This window comes from Wolffia australiana, chromosome 17 (assembly GCF_029677425.1).
Source record: "Wolffia australiana isolate 7733 chromosome 17, ASM2967742v1".
Lineage (NCBI taxonomy): Eukaryota > Viridiplantae > Streptophyta > Magnoliopsida > Alismatales > Araceae > Wolffia > Wolffia australiana.
The window spans coordinates 8,433,985-8,460,464 of record NC_135851.1 but is presented as its reverse complement, the minus strand read 5'-3'; the positions used below and the strand labels follow the sequence as shown (position 1 = coordinate 8,460,464).

At 42.8% G+C, this 26,480-nt stretch overlaps 1 protein-coding gene across 1 annotated transcript; it reads left to right on the top strand.

Moving 5' to 3' along the window:
- Window positions 1-3,681: 3,681 nt before the first annotated feature.
- Window positions 3,682-9,574, top strand: CPNIFS (chloroplastic NIFS-like cysteine desulfurase). The gene is made up of 10 exons (XM_078589227.1): window positions 3,682-3,977; window positions 4,198-4,331; window positions 4,440-4,599; window positions 6,256-6,442; window positions 7,181-7,326; window positions 7,399-7,471; window positions 7,555-7,618; window positions 8,153-8,252; window positions 8,349-8,507; window positions 9,328-9,574. Exons 1-10 carry the CDS (start codon window positions 3,744-3,746, stop codon window positions 9,496-9,498), a joined length of 1,428 nt encoding a protein of 475 aa, XP_078445353.1. The 5' UTR covers window positions 3,682-3,743; the 3' UTR covers window positions 9,499-9,574.
- Window positions 9,575-26,480: the final 16,906 nt, after the last annotated feature.

Sequence of the window (26,480 nt, the reverse complement as noted above, 5' to 3'; positions counted from 1 at the left end):
TTCACTATTATATCTTTCCATCTTTATTACATATAACATACAACTAATTAAAATAAATAATCATACGGAGAATCTCACCTACTAATCATAGTATTCTTTCTAATCCCTCTTCAACTTATTTCTCCCGTATCTTAATTAAAATCCAAAATATATCCTCCACTATCTATCTTACTAACTATCCAGTTATAGTATCTCACTATCTATCTTACAAAAATCATATTATTCTTGCTTAACTATAATCATATATATAAATTTAACTCTCCAATTACTAACTATCTCCAATATCCCTAAAATTATTAACTCTAAAAAAATAGTATATTTATTATCTTATCTTATAAACACCTTACATCTACCTTCTTTATTTCTCTCTAAAGCTTACAACTTATGCCCACTTACTAATTGCGTATCTTCCACCCTTTCCCTATCTTCATTATTATTATAATTATTATTATCACTCCTCTTAATCAGCTTATAAATAATTTGTTTTATTATCCTTATTATCATCTTATTTTCCCTAACCCTAACTAAAGTATTAGATTTACCTCTAAAGGCCAGTCCGTGTAAAGATGGTCTCACTCTCATTATTCATATTAGATTCAGTTTTCTATAATTACAATTTTATTTTACTTAGGCAGATTAAATTTACAACGAAGTTAAGATTAAAACCATAAATTGTCTCCATCAAAAGGCACGCTTGTATCAGGTTTGTTCTCGTGTAGGATATCTCATTAATATGATAATACATTGTTGGAGTTTTTGGCCTTGATCAATGATCTGAAGTTGATTCACGCTGCGGAATAAAAAAAATCATAGAAACCTTTCAAAATACTGATGATTGAAGCATCTTTTATTGGAATTTAATAAGTTATCTATTGTGGTTCCTCCAATGAGTCATCATGAGCTGTACACGTGTTCCACCAACACAAGTATCTAGGTGGTCATGACACATCAAATATCCACATCTTCTACTTGATAAGTGACATCATTGCTCCAAATGATATTGTCATTTTGGTCTCCCAAGCAGGGGAGGGTGCCCAAGGAGAGAGGGAGGAGTGCACAATTTTTTTTTTCATGTGCATATTTTGTTTGGGGATTATCTCCTTTTACTTTATTATAGTTTTTCATAAAACCGTTATATGAGAAACATATCCTCTGACATCCCCATAAACATTATGTGGCCATCTAGGCTCATGTACCGGTATGGTTCATGACTCCATAACCCCAATAACCCTTCATTGATAAACCTAATTAATTGACTCTATTCAGTATGTATATTAATTAATATTGTAATGATTTAGCCTAATCAATAAGTTGAGTCACCAACAAGGCGCCAATTAACACCACATATTCTGTCATTCAAGAATTTGCAATGGGTGCATCAATCATTTCATCTAACCTTTTATTATTAGTTACCATGTAAAAATTATGCCTTATCTATGAGATACACCTAGAATGCCTTAGGGCATTTTCAACTATGAAACACTAATTGTTCATTGCAATTGGAATTTGATGCATCGAGAACAATTAGAGAACCCTTTCGCCCATATTTCCACTACCTTTGCCAATGACTTTATTGCATACTCTTTCCTAAGTTTTATCATAGTATACTGAAGCCATAAGATCCCATTTTGATAACTCAATAAAATTTAAAGACTTGTTGTTATGCAAGCTAAGAATGTTTGAATCCCAGGACTCAAATATCTTTGCCAAAACACAATTGTCCATCCATAAGATGTATTTGGTTTCTTAGGCCTAAGAACCACTTACACAATCATTGATACTTGAGAATGACATCAAAATATCCAAATTGGATATTATTGTCTATTCCTGATCATATGATGAGTATGGTCATTAGTTTGGAGATACTAAGGATATATATCATGTGCTATTTTGAGAACGAGTTCACTGAATTGATCCTTATGAGTCCCTGGATAGTATTATACCTAACATCAATCAAATAGATTCACGTCAAAGCTGTATAAGTGGTCCTCAGACCCAAAACATCATAGACACATTATGAATATATGATAATATTTTTGAGAATATATGATTGTGTTTACGAATCATCCTAGCTTTGATGAAGCATCAGATCCACCAAGGTGATTTGTTGAGATCATCTGCCTCGAGTGAGAGGATATTAACTTAAGATGTAGTTAAATCCCAAGGTAGTAAAATTTCAAAAGAAGTGTTCTTCAGTGATTTCATCACGCATCAACACTAACTAGAAAGACCAATTAGGGTTTTGCAATTAACCATACCCTAAGTCATTTGAGAGTGTCGTGGAGGAAATACTATACACACATGGTAATCAACAATACTAAATGTTCAATCAGAGAGCTGACATATTCTTTTATACATCCTAAAGCACGAGGTGTATCTTGGCACTCGATGGGCTGACAACTCACCCAGTTGATTTTTATTAACTAAACTGTTAATGAGGTTAAATAATAAATTTTATTCCGTTGTTAGAGTCGTTAACTACACTGATACTTTGGCCTTGAGGGTCACACACATCACATTTTTAGATGTTGGGGTATATATTCAACATTCGGCAACATAAATGAGAATGTCAATGGACTTCTATGAAAACTTCCAAAATAGTATAAATAGAAGGGGGAGCACTCTTCTAATACCCAAGCAAGTCATTTTCTTGACTGCCTCGGTTTTTTTATCTCCATCTTATCGAGTGTTGCTTCTAGTGAGACTGAATGGAGAGGAAATCAGTTCTTTGGTAGCATAGTTTGATGAAATAAGATGAGATCTGATGCTCTAATGATTGCATGTATATGTTAAGAGGCCGTAAAGCTGAAAAACTGAAATATGCTCAATTAGGGAACCAAGAGATAACGGATTTAATAAATTGAAAGGTGATAGTTTTTGTTCTACTTATGTTTTTCAGTTTTCAGATTCGCCTTGGAAATTGATTGTCAAATACGAACTCAAATTCAGAATGAGTAGATTGAGGCCATGATTCCCATACATTTATATCTCAAGGTATTACTGAAGCACAAAAACATATGACACTCCTATTGTGAAGACGTGTCGTGACACACTACACTACCCAGTCTTGGAGGCTTGCACAAATCCTTTCAGTGCATATTACGAGTGAGTGCAGTCATCATATTCAAAACTCAATGTGCACAATATGAATCCTCTTATTGCGAAGTGTTGGTTTCATGTCGAGAATCATAATCCACATCCTTGCGACCGAGATGGCGATAGCAACGAGGAATCATAGGACATCGCAATTCATCATTTCCCCACTTTTTTCATAGTTCAGAAAGCCCTCACCTCCAGTAGTGAAACACCCAAAACTTCATCGCATCATGCTTTCATCACATTCTGTCAACCATCACGTCACATCATCGGGGTTCTTCGCCAACCATCACGTCTTCGTCAACCGCCAGTCCTCCCTTCCCGTCCCATCCCAAGTGCTAATAAGGATATTTAAGACCATTCAATCACTCTCTCTTTCCCTCTCTTCCTCCATATCCCTTTCTCTCTCTACCTCCCCGTTCTCTTTACTCAATTTCTCTCTCTAGTCAAATATGTCTATAGAGTCCTGGAAATGTGAGTAATGTTTATTTAGACTTAATCATAGAATTTAACTTGGTTAATCATGGAAGATTCTGGTAATCTCTGTACAGCGGCGCCTATAAAAGCAGAGGTTCAAAATCGGTTCTTTTCGACCTTCTCCAGCGCAATCCGATCTTCTCCTCGGCCGGGGTCAGTTTTCTATCGCCATGGCGTCGGTCCGAAGCCTCCCCGCCGAGCCAATGACGGTATTTCCTCGATTTGCAAGTGGGTTCAATTCATGCTTCAAATCGATTGGTGGGAACGTTAGGGCGGGAAAAAGAGGCCGCCTGAACTGCTTGTTTTCTTCTTCCTCGCCTTCTTCTTCATCTTCTTCATCATCTTCGGTTGCGACGCATTCTCTAGGAGATCTCACTCGGCCCGACTTCCCCATTCTTCATCAGGTAGCATGCGGTGTTCCTAATCTTTTAAGAATTCTCATTTTAGGCTGTTGAATTTAAAATTTTGAGCGTGAATTACAATCTGTGGTCGTGTAATAATTTCGCGCTCTAATGATACGGTACGAAGAGAAACTTATTTATCTATGAAAAACTTCAGTTAATGTCTCCTGGGCAATTTTTGGCTAGTTCGATTAAATTCTTTTTGTGGGTCGCTGTTGTTTAGGAGGTAAACGGTTTCAAACTCGTCTATTTGGACAACGCTGCAACATCTCAAAAGCCTTCATCTGTCCTGAAGTCTTTGAGCGATTACTATGAGTCCTATAATTCAAATGTTCACCGAGGCATCCATTATCTGAGGTATTAATGTTGGTGAAACGATGATATCTTCTGAATTTGATCACTTATATTCATGCTAGTAGAAAGAAAAACTGGGTTTTCATGTTTATAATCTTTTGATTTGCTTAGTGCGCGAGCTACAGAAGCATATGAGCGAGCAAGAGCGAAGGTAGCAACATTTGTAAATGCATCTGAATCTAGAGAAATCATCTTCACTCGCAATGCAACTGAAGCGATCAATTTGGTTGCTTATTCATGGGGCCTCACGAACTTGAAGTCCGGTGATGAGGTATTTTTCTTTTGAATTATTTTAGTGAAAACCCGTCGTCGTCATCTTATACAGCTGGAGTGATGATAACGATTTAGTCATCAGTGTTGTCATCCTGCCGCAGACCGATGGTGACGATAACGATGATTTTATTATCTAGCATCATCTGAGGAAGGTTAACAGAGGGATGATGATGAGAGGCGCTGACAAGAGGATTTCATCATTGTCATCGTCATATTGACACGGACCAATGGCGATGATGATGATGTCATCGCGCATCTCATCATCTTAATCAGGTTAACAAAGGGAAAACGGTGAACGGCGATGAATGGTTTGATTTCTACGTTGTCATCTCTTGGTGAGAAAGAGAGATTATGACGATGATAATTTTTTTTTTTTGTTATCGTCATCCTGGCAAGGAAAATTTATAGGGACACTTTTGACTCATCGCCATCCGCTCATTATTGTTATTAGAGACAGAAAAAACTACTTTCTAGGTGCTTAATTGACAGGCAAATCACGCTAGGGCTTGGATACTTCAGAATCATAAAATATATGAAATTTCGTATTTGATGAATGTTTATTTTCTCAATCCCTTTTCTCTCATGCGTATCAAAGGCATAAATTCTTTCTGCTATCCGCCTTGAAACCTCATATAGTTTGTGAGGACCTCTTGAAGTACATAGTCGGGTCAAAATGCTGATAAAATGCAAGAATTCTGATAGAGTCCGTTGGTGGACCTATGAGCAGAAGAAGAAAAACCCAACAGGATGGTTGCAAGACTCGGTATTGGGAAAAAACAGGAAAAAATCTTGATTCCTAGCCAGGTATGAATACTTTTGGAAGGCACTGATTCCTCTTAGGACTGGATGTAGCATCGAATCAATGTTTGGTTGGGCAGCAGCATCCGGTTGTTGTCTCCCAAGAATTTCTGCTTGTGGAAATTCTAGTTCCTTCCTTATTCCCTCATCTGGACTATCATGTTCTGGTTCGGATTTGATCAATCGGATGAATTTTGAGAAAAATGAATGGCATCTTCAAAGAAAGAGTAACATGGAAACTATTACCGAATATTTGAATAGGATCTCCATGGTTCTACTGTGTTCTCGAACGGCTTGTTGACTGTGATCCCAGTGCAAAGTTTTTACTCCTGTCTAACCTCAGCAAGTGAAACCTCTAAAGTGGAAGCTCTTTTCATCTTTTTTCTTAATTTAGAGTTTGAGGTGGCTTGAAAGTGATTCTTGAGAGTACCAAGAGGGCCATTTTGTTGTTTGTCTACTGTCAGTCGAGGTTTTATAAGCTTCTTGGCAGAGATCCTATTCAAATATTTTATCCCAACCCCTGTTTGGGTCCCCCACTCCAATCAGGGTGTTTCTGTCATTTTTACTTTAGGGTTGTTTACCTTCAAATCCATGTATCCATTCCCTAGCGAGAACATTCAATGAAGTTGCTGAATTGCCAGGGAGATCCTCCATGAGGGGATTCTGGCACCAGTCTGGGGCCTGGAACTGTAGTTGCTTCTATCTTTTCAATCGATTGTTTACTCTCTTTCCTTCCCCAATAGAGGAACATTAATCTTTCATTGCCCTCATTTTGCGTGCATTCTTTGTCCCTGATATCTTTGCCCAAGCTGGCGTATATGAGGAGTCAACGGTGATTTACTATCCTTTTTTGTAGGTTATACTCACAGTTGCAGAACATCACAGTGCTATAGTCCCCTGGCAGATTGTTGCTCAGAAAACTGGTGCAGTTCTGAAATTCGTTGGGTTGACTGCAGAAGAAAAACCTGATATCAAGCAGCTAAAAGAGCTCATTTCAAATAGAACGAAGCTTGTTGTCGTTCACCATGTCTCAAATGCGCTAGGTATATTTTCGTCATTTCCTTTGCCATGAAGATACGAGTTAGAGGCCCGACCAATTTATGGTCTTGAATTTCGACGAGAAGCCTGAAAAAAATTGATACTGATCACTGACGTGGTTTGGAATCCAGCCTTGCACTCTTACCTTTCTTTCTGTTGCCACTGCCGTTTCTGATCCCTGTGATCCTGGGTAATAATGTGGATTTAAATATTATGAAAGGAACTTAAGTGGCTCTTTGACTAGGCTGGCCTACTAAAGGTATAATGATCATTTGTTCTAGGGAATCTTCAGAGTCTCGTGTGAGATAATGTATGGTGGAGGTTTTTGGAGATTGGACAAGGGGTACTTTTGGTAAACCCCAACAGCGGCAGCTCTGCAGAGTCAGAGGAGGATAGCACGGGGCATATCCATCCCTCTCTCATGTTCTCCCCATCACTCTCTGCCTTCCTCACTTTCTCTCGTATCCATCCTAATTCTCTATCTCTACTTTGCTCGAACTCACTGCAGGCTTTGGGAATTATTTTGTGTTTGGCTCAAACAATATTTGAGACTCTATTATATTAATTTTTTTAAGTACCATCATCATTGGCTTGCTTTTTATGCGGACGGCAATGCTAATCAATAATCTTCATTTACTTCATTATCAACCCCTCGGACACAAGTTGCTGAAACTTTCTTCATCAGATTATTTTTATTTAGTATTTACTTTAAGATAACGCAACCTATTTTACTTTTGTTTAAGGTTCTCTCCTTCCTGTGGACGAAATTGCTAGTTGGGCTCATTCTGTTGGGGCGAAAATCCTTGTGGATGCTTGCCAAAGTGTCCCACACATGCCAATTAATGTACAAGAGCTAGATGCTGATTTTTTGGTTGCATCTTCTCACAAGGTGCAGATTTTCTGCCTTTTCAAGCATAATCACCAGTTCTGGTAATCTATGACTTAAAAAGACTTTACCCAGATGTGTGGACCTACAGGCGTTGGTTTTTTATACGGCAAGATCAACATTCTTTCTGCGATGCCTCCATTTCTAGGTAAGCTTCGACAATTTCATGGTTGATTAAATCTGGAAGTTTCTTTGAAACCATGCCTATGCCTGAAATCTTGTCTAAGTCAGGTGGAGGCGAGATGATTGCTGATGTTTTTGAGGAGTATTCAACTTACGCAGATCCTCCATCAAGGTTCAGGATTTAAGTTCAAAAAATATAAATTAATTACTCTTTCTCCTTTACGAAAAGTTCTACTTTCCATTGAATTTATTAATATTACGGCTTATATTAATCATTAGCTGCTTGTTTAATCGTTGCCCATGTGTGCTTGTGGTAGTTTCGTGATACTATTTAATACACTCGAGGGGTATGTCTCCCTTTTCCATTGCCTTTTTATTTTTCCTTTGAATAGTGTAGGACTCCCCACAGGAGGGCAACAAGAAAGTTAATCTCTCTGTTTCTCTCTTTCTCCTCTTTATATCCCTCTTTCACCGTTAGGAATTCTACGGTTTATGATGTGTAACATGTATATATCTGTGTATTTGTGGTGCTCAAAATATTGGCTTTCCTGATTCCTATTCATCTTTATCTTCATTTGCCTTGTCACATGTGATGGCATCTAAATTGGCTTGCAAACATGAATCTGAAGATTCATTGACTTCATGATTTGTATCTTTTCACATGTTTATTTCTGTTAGAGAAATAATTGAATATTTGTTGTGGCAGATTTGAGGCAGGGACTCCGGCAATTGGGGAAGCAATCGGGCTGGGTGCCGCAGTCGATTATTTGTCCGGCATCGGAATGCAGAGAATTCATGACTACGAGGCATGAAATCTTACTAAATCTCTAGAAAAATATATTCTAGCAATTATCACTGCTAACTATTTTTTCCCCTCTTGATTCAATCTCTTGCTCCTTCAGTTGGAGCTGGTCAGTTATCTCTATCACAGTCTCCAGGCTGTGCCGAAGGTGCGGATTTATGGGCCGGCCCCTTCAGCTACGGGCCGCCAAGCTCCACTCTGTGCTTTCAACGTGGAGAACATCCATCCAACTGACATCGCGACCCTGCTAGATGGGCAGGTATGTAATCCCCAATTCTGATCACATTGTGTTTTCTTTTCTTGAAATCAGATAAAATAATCATCTAATTTCATGATACTATCCGAATTTCCAGAAGTTGAATAAAAGAATGATCTAATAACCTTTTTATGACGTCCTTTTTTAGAAGCTAAATCATTTTCCCTTTAAAGCTAATTACTTCTGCCCAGTCCGGCCCATTATTTACATCTGTTGTGATTTTTCCTTCGTTTGCGTGAAAAAACGCCTAGAAATAACTTCTTGGCAGGTTAGAAGTAGGCTTATCATTGTATTATCTACCTTTAAGTTACCTATGCTTATATTAGAGCTGAGGAAACTTTCTTCCTAATTGAGTTTGGTTTTATCTTCATCAACTACCCCATTCCCACAGTGTCGGGGTTTCCTCCTGACGACCTGTGCACTTCTCCCCCTACTTCTCATCCTCCTCTCCCTTACTCCTATCCCAGTGGAGTTCCACAACAGCTACATTTTCTTGTTTGAAATCAATATTTGAATCCGTTCCTGATTCTTCCCTGAGTTTATCTTTCGAATTACAAAATATATTTTGATTTCTAAACCTGTTTTATAACGCATTTGGAAGACATATATTTGGCTTAAATCTCTACTCCCTTCTCTATCTATAATCCCAACCCTGTGGAATTCAATAGTAACTACATTCAGTCTTTCATAGTTGAAATACTATTTTAGAATCTTTCTCTGAGTTTATCTTTTAAACTCAAAATACTTTGGACCTTTTAACCTGTTTAATAACGCATTTCAAATTCTGTATTAGATCTAACGTAGTAGCCTTGACTGATATCAGCATGGAGTGGCGATTCGATCTGGACACCACTGCACCCAGGTTCTACACCGCCACTTGGGGATTAGCTCCAGTGCCCGAGCCAGCCTCCATTTCTACAACACCAAAGAGGAAGTAGATATCTTCATCGAGGCACTTAAAGACACTATCAGCTTCTTTTCATCTTATATGTGAGGCTTCAGCTCCAGGTACCATGTTTTGTATATCTTATGAATTTAATCCTTAACTTATTAATATTTTAGTGGAAAAAGTATTTTTTTTATTTTTAAAGAAAAATTAAAGTACTTAAAAAATTCCGGAATAATTAGAACGTTAAATATGAGCAGAAAGATCTCCATTGAAGATATTTTAATACCTAAAGTTTCAAAGATTAAAGAAGGTGACAGTGGGGTCTTCGTCCAGTTATAACTAAAATCCAAAACCAGGCCTGCTGTACTGTCTGTTCTTGGTGCGGTTCTGTCTTGGTCTGGTCATGTTGACTAATTAATGTTTGAAAGTCAATGTCATGGTTTTGAACTAAAAAAATAATCTCAAAGTTAATATTAAACAATAAACATGCAAGTTTTGTCGTGGCTCCAGTACAAATAAATCAAATAAACACATGACACGACTACCCATGTTAGGAATACTATCTTTTAAGTATTAAGTCAATCTTCAAAAACAAAATATTCCACTAACCTTTGTCGCCCTTTCAACTAAATTACCTCTCTCAAGCTGGATAGAAAATAATGTACAATTATGGATGCAAGGGCGTATGACAAATGGGTTCTAATTAGAGAGGGAGAGGGAAAGAGTAAAGGGGAAATAGATAGATCTGGATAGAGGGAGAGAGCTAGAGTTAGAGAAGAGGAGAGAGTGGGGAGAAAACAGATAGTTTGAAAGGAGTGAGTGAGGGAAATGGATAGAATTAGAGAGGGAAACAGATAAAGTTAGAGAGATCAAGAGAATGAAAGGAAAGAGAAAGAGTCAGACCGGGAAAGAGATAGAGTTGGAGATGGGGAGAGTCACAGGGAAGGAGATAGAGTTAAAGATGGGGAGCGAATCACAGGGAAAGAGGGGAAAGAGGGGGAAAGAGTGAAAGAGAAGGGGGGATTGTGTGACTTAAAGGAAGAAGTAGATAGAGGGAGAAATATATAATGGCAGATAGGGGAAGGGACAAAGTTGGGGGGGAATTGACCGAAGGAGAATGAAAGAGAGTTAAGAGGGTGGATGAAGAAAGTGAGAGGAAAACATAGAGAGATTGAGAGAGGAAGAGTGAAAGAGAGATAGATGGGTAGGAGAGAGTGAAGAGAAAGAGAGCAAAAAAAGAGAAATATTGAGAGAGGGAGAGTGTAAGAGATAAAAGGGTTAAGTGGAGGGAGGAAGTTTGAGGGAAATAGAAAGAGATAGAGAAGGGGAGGGAGCCAGAGGGAAAGAGAGAGAAAGAGAGAGAGGGAGAGAAAAGGGGGAGAAAGGGGGAGAGGGAGGGAGAGAAAGAGAGAGGCAGAGAGAGAGAGAGAGTGAGAGTGAGAGAGGGGGAGGGAGAGATATAGAGATAAAGTGAGAGAGAGGGAACGTGTGTGAGAGAGAGGGAGAGAGGGGTAGAGGGAGGAAGAGAGAGAGGGGAAGAGAGAGAGTGAGAGTGAGAGAGGGGGAGGGAGGGATAGAGAGAGAGAGAGAGGCAGAGAGAGAGAGTGAGAGTGAGAGAGGGGGAGGGAGCGATATAGAGAGAAAGTGAGAGAGAGGGAGAGTGTGTGAGAGAGAGGGAGAGAGGGGGGAGAGAGGGGGAGAGGGAGGGATAGAGAGAGAGGAAGAGAGAGAGAGGGAGAGAGAGGGAGTGAGAGAGAGAGAGGGAGAGAGAAAGATAGAGAGGGAGAGAGGGAGAGAGGAGTGTGTGATAGAGAGAGAGGGAGAGAGAGGGGGCGGGAGAGACAGAGAGAGAGGGAGAGAGAGAGAGTGAGAGTGAGAGAGGGTGAGGGAGGGGTAGAGAGAGAGAGAGAGAGAGGGAGAGAGAGTGAGAGATAGAGGGGAAGGGCGGGATAGAGAGAGTGAGAGGGGGGATGCAGGGATAGAGAGGAGGAGAGAGACAGTGAGAGGGGGGAGGGAGGGATAGAGAGAGAGGGAGAGAGATTTAGAGTGAGAGAGAGGGATTGTGAGAAAGTGAGAGGGAGAGAGGGGGGAGGGAGCGATAGAGAGAGAGAGGAAGAGAGAGAGTGAGAATGAGAGAGGGGAAGGAGGGATAGAGAGAGAGGGAGGGAGGGATAGAGTGAGAGGGAGAGAGTGTTAATGCACTGACAAGTAGTCAGTCAAATGCTTACCGTATAGGAGCCGGCACCAGCTCTTCTCGAGACCCTTTTTGAGACCTGTGCCATTATGTTGTACGAGGATCCTTGCCATCCGCCCTCGACAGCTGTTCCACAGCCAGTCAGGCGTGCCAAAGCCTGATGCCTCCATGCCGTATGGAAGCTAGTGCCACTCTTTCTCAAGTCCTCCTTTAGTGTCTGGCAGCACCCAACATGTTGACCCATACGCGTCATCATGTCGTAGGTCATGATGACACTTAGGCGGTAGCGTGTCATCTTAAATACAGAGATACACCTTGATTCTCTTGAATGCCTACAAAAGGATGGACAGGCCGTTGTTAATGTTTATGGGACTTTCTTCTCCTGTCCCTATTCCTTCATCTTCTTCTTCGCTACTCTCTATCGATCCTTCGCTTCCTAACATGGTATAAGAGCTACATGCTACAGAACTATCCTCTGCCTCTGAATCTCGCATAATGGAGTTAACCTCATGGACATTTCTGAGTTTCGACAGGTTTTAGCGGAACTCATTAGTGCGGGTGAACCTGTTCGTGAGCACACTATCAAGTTTGTTTTCCTCAGCGGACTTGGATCCAAGTTTCGCTCCTTTCGTATGGGGGTGACAACTCGGAGCGAAAATTTTTCATTTGATGATATTTTAGTTGCACTTCATTCTGAAGTCTCCCTCGACAACATCGGAAGTGATGATGAGGCAACGGAAGCACCATCTGCCCCATTCAAACCTTTGGCGAATCAAGTTCAAACTTTGCTCTCCAACCAAGCTTCATATATCACTCACAACTCAAACTCTTTTTGAGAACGTGGCGTTCGTCATGGAGGTTGCGGTGGAGAAGGTCGAGGACGTGGAGGACATAATGGCCGCTTCATCCCACGATGTCAACTCTGCCTTAAACTAGGTGTTAGGCCCCTAACTAGGCGGCATTCTCTACCCAGAGGCCTGCGTGCTTATTGGGAGGGCGTGTCCGTTGTATTCGGCTCACGACATTTTTAAGGACTGAGTCATAATGGGTAGCGATGCCCAAATACCTGATCTATTAGGCCATTGCCACTGTCGGTGGTGATTTACGGCAGACTGCGCACGTGCCCGTCCACGGCCAAAGCGAGACGGATCAGGTATAGTACGTGCGTGCTAGGCGCGCGGGCTGGTCGGCGTGTGCGTGCGCGCGCCAAAGCCAAGCGCCACGCGCGAGCGCCAGCGCTACGCGCCAGCGCCGAGCGCTGCGCGTGAGAGCGGGAAGTGATGCGCGCGGGTGCGGGACGCGCAGGCCGGGCGACATGCCGCGGATGCAGCGTGCGGAGTTGTGCGGGGTGCCGTGCAGCGGCCGCGCGGGCAGCGCGCGCATTGCGTGTGCGGGGCGCGCGGTGGGGAGACATCGCGCCAGGAGACGAAGGAATGTGGCGCACGGAGAGCGCCGAGACGACACAGTGGGCGCGCAGCGTTCCTGCGGGTAGTGCTGGGTGCGCAGCGCCCAGCTTGGGGGCGTCGAATGCGGCGTCGTCGCGCAAACTGCGCGCTAGAGTGTTGACACGGGTGCCGGTGGCGTGTGTGATCGTCAAGGCAGGGGTGGCGTGTGTGATCGCCAGGCCCACGGGCGCACGGCACCCGGCCCGGCGAGCTTGTGTAGCGACAGAGCGGGCGTGCGCGCACGAAGCGACGACCCTGAGGCGGTGTGGCGACATTACCTTGGCGCAAGGCGCCTCGTCTTGTTCCTTGTAACACCCCTCGTCTTCCCTCATGTAATCTTGATGTACTATTTAAGATATCAATGCAATGACCCTATTCACTGACGGTGCCTAGCACCAACATCTCCTCTAACCCCTTTCAAGCGATCTTAAGCAATTGCACAAGCTTCAGCTGCAAGAGATCAAGGCTGCTCAGTGTTCTGCTCCAAGCACTGAGGTCGGCACACGCCAATTCCGAGCAAGAAACCTAGCTCGAGATTTGACCGTGTGACACAAGGACATAGAGCTCAAAAATGGTGGTCTGCTTCTCACAATCATCTAACCTCTATCAACCTGCTGTCAGCAGTAATGGGTCATTCCCCTTTACAAGCCTACACTACACCTCCGCAAGCTTATGCCTCTCCCTTTGGAGGCTATATGGCACCTCCTTCACGACCGTCTCCTGCTGCTCATCCCCATCTTTAATACAACATAGCCTGGTACTCGGATAGTGGTGCCACTCCTCACGTTACCTCTGATCTCAGTAGTCTTTATGAAGCCATTCCATACAAAGGACCGGAGCAGCTCTATGTAGGAGATGTCTCAGGTTTGGCAATCAAATCGTGTGATTCTTCCCCAATCTCATCGCATAATCCAAACCGGCTACTCAGTCTGCGTAATGTTCTACATGTTCCTAAAATCCCAAAAAATTCTTCTTTCTATTCAGAAATTAACTTTTGATGATCATGTGTTTGTAGAATTTCATCCTAACGTTTGCTATGTTAAGGACCCCACGACGGGGGAGCTACTACTCACAGGAACACCCGTGATGGTCTATACTACATTGACCTGAACAAGCAAAAGTTTTTTTGGGAGAACATCAATCCCCGGATGTCTGGCATCTTCGGCTCGGACATACGGTTTTTCGTGTTTTAAACATACCATCTCACATTTTGGTCTTTCTCTCTCTCAAACATTATAATCTTTTGTGTGTTCCGCTTGTTGTTTGGCTAAAATACGGAAACTTCCATTTCACTCTCATGGGCGTATATTCTTGACACCCGTGCAAGTGGTTCATTCAGATCTATGGGGTCCGTCACTTGTTAAATCTTATCGCGGCTTTTCTTACTATGTTACATTTATTGATGAGTTTAGCAGGTACACCTGGCTTTATCCACTTAAGGCCAAAAGCGACGTACTCCGTACATTCATTCAATTCCAGCAGTTGGTGGAGCTACAAATTCTTGACCAAGATCAAAACATTTCAATCTGATTGGGGAGGTGAATTTCAATCACTTCATAAGCATCTCCAAACTTATGGCATAAAACATCAAGTTTCATGACCACATACGCAAAAAAATGGGACGGCTGAGCGTAAACACCATCATTCTATTGAAACAACCCTAAGTATGCTTCATCCAACATGGATGACAACAAATTTCTAGGTAATCAAGTTTAAGAAGTTGCGACTCCAGCTTACCTCATCAATCGAATGATCTCTCCATTTCTAGGTAATAAATCTCCGTTTGAGCTCTTACATTCTAAAATACCAGATTACACATTTCTTAAAGTGTTTGGATGTCTTTGCTTTCCTAACCTTCGTCAATATAATAAAAGCAAACTTTCACCCAGATCTGAACGCTGTGTTTTTATCGGGTACAGTTCATTGCATAAAGGTTACCATTGTCTCTCTCTATAGCCAATTACTGTCTTTCACGAGATGTTCTTTTTGATGAGTCTTTTTTTCTGTTCTCACATTCTTTTCAGCTGCCTCACCCTTCAGATGGGTTGTTGGGGACTGCCCTTCCTGATTATTTTCCTTTAAACGCCATCTCAACCACTCCAAACAATTTACCCTTGCCACTATCTCCTTCAACATCCATTGATCATGATGCTTCCACTCTTTGGACTCCGGCTTTTGTTGTGTTTCCGTTACCTTCGTTAGTGCCACCTGCCTCTATAAATACAAACTCCTCCATTCCACCTCTACGGATGTGTCATATATACGCCTTGCTAAGTATATCAGACTCGACTCATGAACACATGCATATTCTTTGTTCTTCCAATGCTCTTCACACTGAGGTACGTCCAAAACCCTGTGTCTCTCTCTCTTTCTTCTGAACCGACTAGTGTGTCACACGCTTTAACTAGACTAGAATGGAGGAAAGCTATGGAGGATGAAATCTCTGCAATTGATCAAAATAAAACATGGATTGTCGTAAGTCCACCATTTGGTGCTAATATTGTAGGCTCCAAATGGGTTTTTCAAAGGAAACTAAATGCTGATGGTTCACTTGATCGATGGAAGGCATGACTTGTTGCTCAAGGTTTTAGTCAAGCTCCCAGAGTTGATTATCAAGATACATTTCATCTTGGAGTTAAAATGGCAACTATTAGAATTCTTTTATCTGTTGCTATTTGGATAATTGGCATATTAAACAATTCAACATCTCCAATGATTTTTTTACATGGAGATCTTCATGAGAATATTTATATGAAGCAGCCTCCTGGATTTACAAACCCCACATCATCCACATTATGTATGTTCGTTCAAAAAATCTCTTCATGGTCTTAAACAAGCTCCTTACATGTGGCATAAAAAATTATCTCATTTCTTGTCTAGAGCTCCAAGATAGATACTTCACTCTTCTTAAAAAAAACATCTCATTCTAAATTATTTTTTCTTGTTTATGTTGATTATATCTTAATTATCAGGTCTAATACCTAATGATGTTATAGGAACAATTACCTCACTCCAAAGTGCATTTCCTCTTTGCCATCTTGGTAAGGTAAAATATTTTCTTGGGATTGAAATTATTCCCACATAAAAGGTATCTCTCTCTCAATCCAAATAGTTAACCCAGATTCTTCAGACCGCCAAAATGGGAGATTGTAAACCCACTAATACTCCTTGTGGTCTATTTTCCTCTACGTCTTGCAAAAATGAGAACTTCCCAGCCCCAACTTTCTATCTGAAAATCGTTAGGAGTTTAAAATATCTCACTCTTACTCAGCCAGATATTGCTTATGTTGTGCATCAGGCATGCCAAGATATGCATGATCCCAAATCAGCCCATTGGGTTACTGTCAAACATTTATTACAGTACGTTAAAGGGTCTTCTGATTATTCTTTACCCTTCTCTCGTTCTTCCCCAATGCATCTTAATGTTTTAGAAACTCTGACTGGGCTGGAAACTCTACTGTTTGTCAGTCAATACAGGGGTATATTGTATTATTGGGAAAAACCTGGTGAGTTGGTCATCCAAAATGCAACCTTCGGTATCACTATGTAGTAGCGAAGCCGAGTACAAATCAGTAGCGCATGCGAACACATAAATTATTTGGATATAATCTCTACTTAACAAATTTCAACTACATCTAGGTACGCCTCCCACTTTATGGTGTGATAATTTAGGTGCCACCTATCTTACTAAGAACCCAGTTTTTCATTTGCAAACAAAAAATATTCAGACTGTTTTTCATTTTGTGTGTGAGCGTGTGTCTGTTGGTCTTCTCCGGGTTTCCTTTCTTTCAAATAACGACCAACTTGAGGACCTACTCACAAAGCCTCTATCCAAGCAACGATTTAAATGGTTGCGTTCAAAACTCAATGTGATTCCCACCATGATTTTGCGGGGGCGAGTTAATGCACAGACAAGTAGCCAGTCAGATGGCGGCCAATGCCTGACCGTACAGGAGCTATCATCAGCTCTTCTCGAGACCTGTTTTGAGACCTGTCCCAATCATGTTGTAAGAGGACCATCGCCAACTGCCCTCGACATCCATTTCGCAGCCAGTCAGGCGTGCCAACGCCTGATGCCTCCATGCCGTACGAAAGCCATCACCAGCCCTTCTCAAGGCCTCCTTTAGTGTCCGGCAAGCCCCAACATGTTAACCCATATGCGTCATCATGTCGTAGGTCATGATGACACTTAGGCGGCGGCGTGTCATCTTAAATACAGAGATATGCCTTGATTCTCTAGAACACCTATAAAATGATGGACATGCCGTTGTAAATGTTTATGTGACTTTCTTCTCCTGCCCCTATTACTTCATCTTCTTCTTCGCTACTCTCTATCGATCCTTCACTTTCTAACACAGAGAGAGAGAGAGTGAGAGAGAGGGAGTGTGTGAGAGAGATGAGGTTAGCGAGTGGAAGGGAATAATGGGGGAGGGAAGGACATAGAGAGAGAGGGAGAGACATAGTGAGAGTGAGAGAGAGGGAGAGAGAGTTAGAGGGAGAGAGGGGGGAGAGAGTGAGAGGGAGAGAGGGGGGAGAGAGGGAGGGGGGGGGGGGAGGGAGAGAGATAGGGAGAGGGAGAGAGGGAGAGAGAGAGAGGAAGAGGGAGAGAGGGCGGGAGAGAGGGAGGGAGAGCGAGGAGGGGGGAGAGAGAGGGAGAGGGAGATGGTGAGAGTGAGAGTGAGGGATAGAGAGAGAGAGTGAGTGAGAGAGACGGAGAGAGGAGGGAAAGGCTGGGGAGAGAGAGGGAGAGGGAGGGAAGGGGAGAGAGAGAGAGTGAGAGGGGGGAGGGAGGGATAGAGATAGAGAGAGAGTGAGAGAGAGGAGGGAGAGGGAGATAATGCTTGAGATAAAGAGGGGGGGGGGAGAAATGAGAGAGAGAGAAGGGAGGTGTTGAGAAATGGATCATGTAGAGATAGAAAATGATGAAGAGATTTAGATCTTTGGATAAGGTTAAGTAGAGCTAGGAATGATAGCGAACATACTTGAAGAATAGAGAAAATGAAGATGAGAAAAAGTGTGTATAATGATAACACCAATTCATACTTATAGAATTGGATATGAGAAGAGAAAATAATTTCCGAGAATGTTCTCGGAGAAAGGATGAAATGATAAGGGGTAGTGTTTTTGTCATATTGTGCATCATGCGACATTCTCCCAGAATACTTTCACCTTCTCAATGTCGGTTGTGTTTCTAAATGTGATGTGCATGGCAAGCAATGTATTGTCTTTAACATGGCTTGACAATCTCAAGGTTTTATTGAGATGGAGCTTTGGTAGTTGACTGTCGAAGCGTGCTTTGCTTTGTGGCTTGGTCAACATGACGGCAACTTGGCCTCGATTAAGAATGAAGGGGAATCACAATTCATTTTGAGCTACTAAATTACACAATAATCATAAATAAATTTTAACATGATTAATTCTTGCATGAATACTAAGATATGTTACACCAAGATTATTGCACCAAAGGATAAGAGTTTTGACACACAAAGTATGAATTTCTTTAAGAATAGATTGTACCCATAAAGGTCTAGTGGTGGTAGTCGCCAAAGCTTTGTACTTCGGTAATGGAACAAGCAATGGTTGATTATTTCTGGATGGCCCAGCCAATTAAATTATACCAATAAAAATTAAATTCCCACTTGTGGAGCAGCAGTCTGCTTAATTTCTTTCCCAATCACAATCATAGAAGACCTGTAGCTAAAAAGCAATTCTATGTTAAAATTTTTTTTAGTGAACTGTCCGCTTGATGTACCAGAGAAGGTGCTTGAAAGCAATCCAATGAGTTTGTTGGTGATTATGTATGAATTGACATGATTTATCAATTGCACTAGAAATATCTTGACGTGTGATAGGAAGACATTTCAAACTACCTACTATTTTACAGTACTTAGTTGTATCATACTTGTGTTGGTCTATGGTACCACCCTGAGGGCTGGACTCTATGAGACATGGGTTACTTACATGCTTACATTGGGTCATGTTTGTTATAGAAAGAATCCTATTCTCTTAAGAATATCGAAACAAATAAATATCTCAGGAATGATGATGGAGGTGAATAATGAGAAAATGTTGTGCATGACAAAGATCCTAAATAGCGAACATGGTACCAAAAGTAGTGATAATGGCTTGGATGCTTCGGGGATCCAAACTGAAGACCAAAATGTCAACCTCATAGACAGGAACATAAAGAGCGTTTTCATGAACTTCTTGCTGCACTTGAACTTAAAACTTTTTAGAGATCCATGATTATGAACTCATTGTTCATAGTCAAAGTACAACCATCCATCCAAAAGACATCTTTTGTGTCTCAAGTCTATGGACCATTTATACAATCATAATGTGAGTGAAACTGATTAATAGTTTGGGATAAAATCATTTAGGTATTTGGATGGATCATTTTGGAGAACACATTCTTCTAAAGAGCACCCACTATCTATGTTTAGTGTCTCCACACTAATGGCAACGTAACCTGTCATACTCATAATATGTGAGAGCCTAGATAATGTTATTCTATCAGGATACTTTGATGTTCTTCTTGAGTAGCCTTTGAACACATGCTTAAAGACTAGTGATTTATATTTAATGATCTCATCGTAATTCACTAACTCAGATCATGTATTCATGGGCTTCATTAGAAGTATTACACATGCACCATAATGAATCTATGGTTTTGACGAACATAAAATGAGATATGGAATGTGTGATTGACTTGATGGCCACATATATTTCTACGAGACCCAATCACATTAAATGTGTATAAAGGTGCTCCACGAGCTGGAGAACTATGAGGTATAATGAGTGTACCACTTGGATGCTCATGAGGATGTGACATATCAGTTGGATGTGTCCCTTAGGACATAATAAAATGAAGTTTCCATTCTCTATTTTCTTTCTCAACTTGTCCAATGAGGCATCAAAATAAAATGACATACGGGGCCAAAAATATGAGATATTCTAGGTAGTCAAAAGGTAGCCATTCTAATATTGTGCGTAGTGTTGGATAATGTGTGAGTTTTTAAGGTAGTAGATGATCCTACCATAAAGCTGCTCTTTGAGGTGTTAACGAGCTTTCCCAAGGCCCTCTCGTATGTGGTAAGTACACTCATAAGCCCTTGAATGAATTTTTTAGATACACTAAGGAAAATGATTGCATCATTCACAAATAGAGAACGCAAGATAATCGTGCCAACCCTTTTAAAATAGTATGGTTGGATGAAACCCCAAGTTATCATTCGTGTGGGTGATCGACTGATGACCTCTTCAATAAAGCTGAAAAATGTAGGCGATTTGCCACAGACTTTGTGTGGCAGTGAAGAAGAGAGTGGAGTTTCCATCCACTAAGAAGGCGAAACATTGTCTACAAATACAAACATTGACTGCATTAGTGAAACCAAGGTATCAAATTACTCTGGTAAGGAAAGTCTAGTCGACTCCCTCAATGGCCTTCTCCATATCCAGTTGGATGATGACATTTGATCAAGAATGTTGATTCTAAGAACTGTGAAAGCTCAGGAGTTAACATGATATTATCTTGGATCTATCAACCTTGTACACAACTACACCGCTCAAGAGATATCAGTCTATCAAGGATAGTCTCAAGTCAGTCTGTGATGATTTTAGATACAACTTTGTAGCATACATCACAAAGACTAAAGGGTCAAAAGACTTGAAAATAAAATTAGTTGTCCATTTTCAAGATAAGTTCAATGAAAGTGGATTTCCAGCTTCTTAAAAAGACCTTGTGGACGAATATCTCCTTGAACGACTATATTAAGACCATAAGGTGCATTATTCTTGAGAATATTATTCTTTAACCGAAGATTATATAATATATCTTCTCGAGAGTATAGGATACTTTTCTATAAGTTATGTATCTGTATGAAATAAGATTTTACTTTGTAGCTTAGTATTAGGTGATTTATGAGTTTTAGAGTACAATTTAGGGTTAAAGAAATGGTTAAACAGATAATTTACATTATAGAATTGATTATTTTGATTGAATATTAAATAATATCTTATAACTTTTATGTATGATTGTTCGGAAATATTACCCGCATAATTTTTTGAATAGTAAATTGTGGCTATAATGAATAGTAATTTTTTTGAATAGTAAATTGATATGCGAGAGATTTTTTCAATATTTTAATCATCCTTCTTTCACTCTCACGTATTTGGCCAAAGTAAACGCATGGTAAATAAAATAAAATTCTGGTAAACACATGATATAAACACATGATAATGGGGACTTGTGACTTGTGAGGGAAGAAATCCGAATTAATATCACGAGATGAAGTTAGTCCACACATTCATACTCGTTCAGATATTACTTATTTTATAATACCCCCAATAGTCCAATCTAATAAATGTACTCATGAAATAATACAGGTCTGGGTTGATATGGACAAGGCTCAAATTGAATTTCTTGAAACCAAACCAGTAGTGAAGACCAAATTGTCAACATGAGAGACAAGATAATGTTCCGAGATTGATTCTAAGAAAGTACAGTATGTGTTAGCTGAAGACTTTCATATATAAGCTTACTTTATATTGGTACTATACTTTCCTTAATTGTACTTTCCTTAAGTCACTAACAAACTATTATAATAGGCCCACCAATGCATGACTAATATTAATAACCCTATATATAGAGGAATGTTGGTATCGTTGAATAGAAGAATCTGTCTGTATTCATTCTGTTGGTCTGCAAGGGTGGCTTTGTTTGGTCCAGATCAGACAGTATGCAAATATGTATAGCGACAGAGTCAATTCAAGAACAGCAACATAATGAAGTACATGGATACATGACTCATATTAATAACAATTGATGCGAATTGCTAAAAGGGTCATGTTTTAATAGTAGACTACTTCCCCCCTTTATTTGTCCGAAATTGCACATGCTGAGTTATGCCCTTGTTTTTATTTCCATGATAAGTCCTTGGTATGAGCATAAAGAATTTGTATCTATTATCTTTCACCAGATACTTTCATTCTCTGGACACCAAATTTTCAACCAATCAGTGTTTTTTTCTTCTAGAGGGCCTTTTAATCAACACATAACCATACTTCACTACAGATTTCTCATCCTGAAGTTGATTAATAGTCCTATTAACTAGCTTAGATCCTCCAATTGTTGTTCTTCTCTGAACAGTTTCTACGAACTTGATCCCATTTTTGTTTTGTTGTTTCCGACGAAATAAACTTGGAGAAAAATTCCACAGAAAGGCTTTCAATGAGCTTTAAATGAATATTGACAATTTCTGCTCCCATGCCTAAAAGTGTAGATCATCATAAGCAACCTCCTCAGTGAGACGGTTCGTCAATCTTCTACCCTCAATAACGAGTTGTACAGAGTGACTTCAATGGAGAAGATTGATGATGGCTCCATTCTATTTATGCTCGATCTTATCTTTACCATGAAGAAAATATGTAACCAAGTATGAATCTTTCTCTTGCTGGTTCCAGTAGAATCCTACCCTTGACTCACGCTCACCTCATTTACCTCAGAGCAACTCAGCCTCTGTCCCATTTCTTCTCCATCTGCCACCAATGCCTCTCTGAGAAAATTCTAGTTTGTATCTTACACACTGTACCTCTTCCCCAAAAATTTTCAATGAGTGCAGATCTTCATCTTTGTATCATTTCTTTAAGAGACAGGCTTCTGTTTTTATAAATTCAACAAAATTATTTCTCTACATCTTCATGTCATATACCTTAAAGGTCGACTCTGATCGATCATACACTAGTCCAAAGTCAACAGTCGAAGACAACTCAGATGAGCAGACAGTCTATTGAACGTGAATCTTCAGGAGTGATGAAGAAATAAATCAATCTGGCAAGTCAAACTAACCTCGTGAATAGGTTCCCATGGACGCCAGATGTCAACCACACCAAAAGAGGTTTGAACAAGGGTCAAGATCCTCAAACTCCCTTATTCGCCAGATGAGAGACTAAAGTTTTGAGGTATATGGAGAAAAAATTGTTAGTGAGAGGACTCTCCTATTGGGTCATGTTCTATAAACCCACTAGGCTCCCTCACTTATCACTAACTCATATTCTCTCCTCTCTCTCTCCTAGGGTATATATACCCCTCCTCATGTACATTCTAGTTAAGGATTTCATTTCCTCTCCTTCCTCCAAGCCCTAGCATGGAGTTCAACATGGTATCAGAGCCAAGCTCTTGATCCCCATCTCTAGCCCTAAGCCTGTGTGCGGGCTTCTTCTTCTTCCTCTTCTTCTTCTTCTTCTTCTTCTTCTTCACCATCACCCTCTCAATCTTCTCCTTGCTCGCACGCAAGAAGCGCCGCCGCCCGCAAGCAGCCGCCCGCAAGCCGCCGCCCGCGAGCAGCCGCCCGCGAGCAGCCGCCCGCAAGCAGCCGCCCGCGAGCAGCCGCCCGCAAGCAGCCGCCCGCAAGCAGCCGCCCGCGAGCAGCGCCCGCGAGCAGCGCCCGCGAGCAGCGCCCGCACGGAGCGCTTCTACTCACTCACCAGTCGAGGACCAGCGCCGGCAGCGGCTTCTACTCACTCACCAGCGGCTCGGGCATCCGTCTTTCCATGTTTTGAAAAGACTTTTTCCGGCATTGTGTACTGGCTTGGACCTCTCTTCTGTTGTTTGTGATGCATGCAAACTGGCGAAGCATCGCCGGGCCTCCTTCCCTCCGTCGACTTCTCACAGTGATGTTCCCTTATATCGCATTCATAGCGATGTATGGGGTCCGTCGCGACAGGCCAGCCTGAAGGGACACCGGTGGTTCTTGATCTTTGTTGATGAGGCCACCCGTTACACGTGGACCTACTTGTTGCCGTCAAGAGCGCCGTCTCCTCGACTGTTCAAGCCTTCTGCACCATGCTTCAGACTCAGTTTGGCCGGACTATTCAGCGGTTCCGGTCCGACAATGCGCGGGACTACGTCAACCAGGAGTTGACCTCCTATTTCACCGCACATGGGATTCTCCACGAGACGTCTTGCGTGGCGACGCCCGAGCAGAATGGCCTTGCCGAGCGGCGTATTGGGTATGTCACGTCGACTGCCCGCACTCTCCTGCTGGACTACCACGTCCCGTGGACTTATTGGGGGGAAGCCGTTCTGACGAGTACTCATCTCATCAACCGGCTGCCCACCCCGACCCTCCAGTTCAGCCCTCCGCTTGACCGGTTGTCGGCTGCCTTTCCCGCCGCGCAGCTCCGCACTCACCTTCTTCCCCGCGTCTTTGGCTGCACGGCATATGTTCATGACACGACGCCCTCCCTGTCGAAGCTGGATGCCCGGGCGCTCAAATGCGTCTTTGTTGGCTACTCTTCGCTTCAGAAAGGGTATAAATGCTTTCATCCCTCTTCTCGTCGGTTTTTCGTCTCCGCCAATGTCACCTTCTCTGAATTTCAACCCTTCTTCTCTCCCACATCTCCTCCGGCCCCTCCCTTGGAGCCGGATCTGGTTCTGGAGCCCGCTGCTCCCTTTCCTCCCACCGTCGTCTCTCCTCCCACAGTCGTTCCATCCTCCTCTTCTTCTCCTCCACTGGTCGGCCTTCCTTCCTCACCCATTGCGCCTACTCCATTATCTTCCTCCCCCGAATCCTCGCCTCCTGCTTCCGCTCCCTCCCCGTCTGCTGAGTCCTCGCCTTCCTCTCTTCCGCCAGCCATTTCCGAGTCGTCTTCTTCTCCTGCTGACGATGACTCCCCTGATTTGCCTATCGCTTTGCGTAAAGGGGTCCGCCAGTGCACCCGCACTCCCCTTTACCCCCTCTCTCACTATCGCTCCTTCGCCAGGTTGAGTACTCCCTACCGCCTGTTTTTGACCCGCATCGACTCTGTCTTCGTTCCACGCCGCTTAACCGATGCTATCGCTTGTCCTCATTGGAAAGCGGCGATGGATGAGGAGATGCGTGCCTTGCTCAAAAACCACACGTGGGATGTGGTTCCTCTCCCATCCGGGAAGACGGCCGTCTCTTGCAAGTGGGTTCACACCCCCAAGCACAACGCCGATGGCTCCTCGAACGCCGCCGCAAATCGCGGCTCGTGGCTCGTGGCTTCACTCAGTCCTCACGGCGTCGACTACCGAGCGTTTTCTCCGGTCGCGAAGATGGACACCGTCCGCCTCCTCTGGCGCTGGCCGCTCATCATGAGTGGTTGATTCGCCAGTTCGGCGTTAAGAACGCCTTCCTTCATGGCGATCTTACCGAGGAGGTCTACATGCATCATCCTCCGGCTACCCTCTCGGGCCTCCAGGACCGTCTGCCGACCGCGAAGTCCTTGTATGGACTGAAGCAGTCACCGCGATGATGTGGTTCGGCCGCTTCAGCTCCGTCATGCGCGCCGGCGGTACACCGAGCAATGGGGAAGCCACTCTCTTCTTCCGTCACGGCCCGGCCGGGTCGCTATCCTGGTCGCTTATGTGGGCGACATCCTGATCACGGGTCGGACACTGCCGAAGCTTCACGCCTCGGCCGCTCCCTTGCCCGCGAGTTCGAGATCAAGGCCCTTGGTCAGCTCCGGTACTTCTTGGGGCTCGAGGTGGCCTACTCGGCTCGTGGTATCTTCATCAGCCAGCAGAAATATCGGTGGACCTGCTGACTTTGACGGGTATGACCGATCGCTCCTGTGAAGACCCCCATCGACCCCAACGTCAAGTTGGGCGCCGGTGACTCTCCGCCGGTCAGCACCCATCAATATCAGCAGTTGGTGGGGAAACTTCTCTCGACCCACACGCGTCCCGACATCAGCTATGCAGTCAGCCTTCTCGATCAGTTCATGCATGCTCCGCATGAGATTCATCGTCGGGCCGCTCACCGGTGCTCGCGTACTGAAGGGCTGTCCCGGAAGGGTTTACTCTTCCCGAGCTCGAGCCGATCAGAAGGTATATACAGACGCTGACTATGCAGGCTCGATCAGGACTACCGGTCTACCACCGGTCTTTGCATCTTTGCCTTGGGGCCTTGTGAGCTGGAAAAGCAGCAAGCAGGATCGTGTCTCCGCTCGAGTGCAGAGGCGGAATACCGGGCACTGCGGATGGGGCCTCCGAGGCTCGGTGGATTCACGGGGTGCTCCGCGAACTTCGCGTCGAGTACACCCGTCCGATCCACTTTTATTGTGACAACAAATCGGCTATTGCCTTGGCTCAAAATCCGGGCCAGACGGGTCGCATCAAGCACATGGAGATCAACCGCTACTTCTTCAAGGAGCGGATGGACGAGGGCTTGTTTGACTTGTCTTTCGTGCCGTCATCCGACCAGGCGGCCGATGTTCTCACGAAGGGATTATCAAATCCTCTCCTTGTTCGTGCTACCTCCAAGCTTGGCATGGATGACATCCATACCTCGCTTGCGGGGGGCTGTTAGTGAGAGGACTCTCCTATTGGGTCATGTTCTATAAACCCACTAGGCTCCCTCACTTATCACTAACTCATATTCTCTCCTCTCTCTCTCCTAGGGTATATATACCCCTCCTCATGTACA

Coding starts and splice junctions, on each gene's coding strand:
- CPNIFS (XM_078589227.1), top strand. CDS start 3,744: ATGGCGTCGGTCCGAAGCCTCCCCGCCGAGCCAATGACGGTATTTCCT. Junction 4,332..4,439: donor CGAGGCATCCATTATCTGAG/GTATTAATGTTG, acceptor TGATTTGCTTAG/TGCGCGAGCTACAGAAGCAT. Junction 8,508..9,327: donor CGACCCTGCTAGATGGGCAG/GTATGTAATCCC, acceptor GACTGATATCAG/CATGGAGTGGCGATTCGATC.